The sequence below is a fragment of the Dendroctonus ponderosae genome, unplaced genomic scaffold (genome assembly GCF_020466585.1).
Source record: "Dendroctonus ponderosae isolate FM_Combo_2020 unplaced genomic scaffold, Dpon_F_20191213v2 Dpon_F_20191213_3, whole genome shotgun sequence".
Classification (NCBI taxonomy): domain Eukaryota; kingdom Metazoa; phylum Arthropoda; class Insecta; order Coleoptera; family Curculionidae; genus Dendroctonus; species Dendroctonus ponderosae.
The window spans coordinates 6,940,181-6,942,513 of NW_026018508.1; the positions used below are offsets into that span (position 1 = coordinate 6,940,181).

General features: G+C 34.4%; 1 protein-coding gene across 1 annotated transcript in view; it reads right to left on the minus strand.

Moving 5' to 3' along the window:
• The window catches only part of LOC109534012 (venom dipeptidyl peptidase 4), a gene marked incomplete in the record, with an annotated part of 84,816 nt that overhangs the window by 10,512 nt on the left and 71,971 nt on the right, over positions 1–2,333 (minus strand). The window contains 2 exon segments of the mRNA XM_048664515.1: positions 371–565; positions 620–1,024. Of these exon segments, the coding sequence (XP_048520472.1) occupies positions 371–565; positions 620–1,024 (600 nt within the window).

A 2,333-nucleotide genomic window follows, 5' to 3' on the forward strand; every position in this document is an offset into this window, starting at 1 on the left:
AATTCGTTCTTATTGCGAAATAGGAGCACTATTTATCAATCTGTAATAAAAGACGTGAGGAAATTCTGTCTTTTTTAGACAAAAATTTTTGAGGCAAAATACACAAAAAGAAGTTTGTAAGAAATTATGATGATACCTAACTAACTGCATACTAAATACTTATTACCGAAATATCGCAACGTGTTTCCTTAATTTGCATGTTCTTGGTTTATCAAAGTTGTTAAAGCCAAGTACCATTTATCGCAAAAATTACACGCACCTCATTAAAGAAAACTCTGCACACATGGAAAAAAATTATAAAAAAAGTTAGGGGTTTGGTGGGAAAAATGCAATAAGCATCTGAAAAAGGACTCCAATAGGTTGTACTTACTTCGTAATATTTATCTGGTCAATCACTTCTACAGTACCCAATTTTCTATATCCTGCATAGAGAAGATTATTACCGCGCAGTCCTGATCCTCGACCATCAATTGTTGCGTAAATAATACTTTTATTGGCTGCTAAGTAACTGCCCCAATCGATGCTATATTTATCTGTTACCTGGTATGTGTCTGGGCCGCCATACCTAAAAAATCATACAAAATCAACACCTGATTTCGAAAAAATGAGTGAAACTTACACATTTACTAGCATGGGGTATTTAGTGTTTCCGCTCGTGTCCAGATTAGGAGGCAATTTCAAAAGAACTCTACCGGTAAACCCATCAGCTATATCATACTCAAGTTTCACTTTCCCATGTAAGGTTTTCCCTTGCAACAAACCCACCAAATCCTCATTTCCAGACCACAGTAGCTTTTCCGTTCCATCTACAGAGTGAATTGCAATGTGTGGTACATCAGGACCACTGCAAGTGAACACCAAATGGCTGGCATCAGTGCTGAGTTCCCCAGTGTTGTACAAACAATTATTGCCACCATTTTTCGATTTCAAAGAACAACTAATACACGTTCGGTTCTTGTACACAGGGGAAACGGAGTAAATATGCTGAACGGAAGAGTCGTCTTCCACCGTAGCAGTGTAGTATCTGAAACAATGTTTTTGATATATTTATTTCAATATTAGCGGTTAAAAGCACAAGACAGCATTCGGTGTTTACATTGTCTATGCTTATTTAAGCATCATCACGCTTTATCAATTAGGGCAAAGCTAAAGCAACAATAAACTTCCTTAAGGTCACGCGTTCATTTGCGTCTCTACTGAAAGAATTAGCAGAAAATACTCAAACTCATTAATTCTGATTGGTAGGTGGACAATAAAACCACAAAGTGTTTGAATAAGTATGTGCCCCCGGTGGTTGAAAAATTATTCAAGCAATGTTTAACAATTTTTTTACAAACGAATGTCTGTTCGATTAATGTTTATTTTGATTTTTCTATGTCATTTTTAAAATCATAAGCAGTGAGACCTGGGATTTTTTTGAGTTGTAAAATTCTAATTCGACCACTTCTATGCGATATATACAAGGAGATTCAAAATTGGTGTTTTTATTTTAAATGAGTTACTGGGCGGAACAAAATAGTGTATTTCCCGAAGATATTAGCTGCACAATGATGATGATGCATTTTCAACTTTGCTTTTAAGCAATACTTAAAGTTATCAATGGTAATTCGGCAGATTATCAGTATACAGGGTTGCTCACGGTTGATGCCTCGTTAGACGCATATGAAAAAGGCGACTTGGGATTGTTCTGAAAAGTTGGCTACTCGAAGTCTAACAATTTAAAATATTTTCAGCAACGCAGCGTTTATACCAAAACGTAGCAACGACTTCGCTATTTTAAACGAGTCACCCTGTATATATTACTGTTTTTAGATTCGCAACTAGTTTCCAAATCTTGTTATTTTATACTTTGTTATATCCATCTCTAACGGTTTCCGAGTAATTAGTTATTTCCCAATTTTTTTACAAGCAAAACATAGCTTTACTACTTTTTTAATTAGAATACCCTACATATTATCGAATAGCCTGAAAGACAGCCAAAAGACAAAATCGGGAATACCTAAAAGCGTATTATAAAAACGTTAAAAATGTTTTAAATAAATGCTCAAAAGGACGACCGTTCAATTCAAAACTTTCCGACTTTTACAAAAATTTGCTTTGATCTTCAGAACTTGACAAAGTTCCGGATATAAAACCGTTTCAAGATTTCTACGTTCCTACTGTATATGTAAATATGTAGGGCAATTTGAAAGGAATTTTGATAGTCTTTCAGGCTATTTGATAGCACGTAGAGTGTACTATTTTAAAAAAGTTTTTACGATTACAAATATTGCAGTTATAAACATTAAATTAGAACTAAGTTTTGAATGAAAGAAATGGAAAATGACTATTCG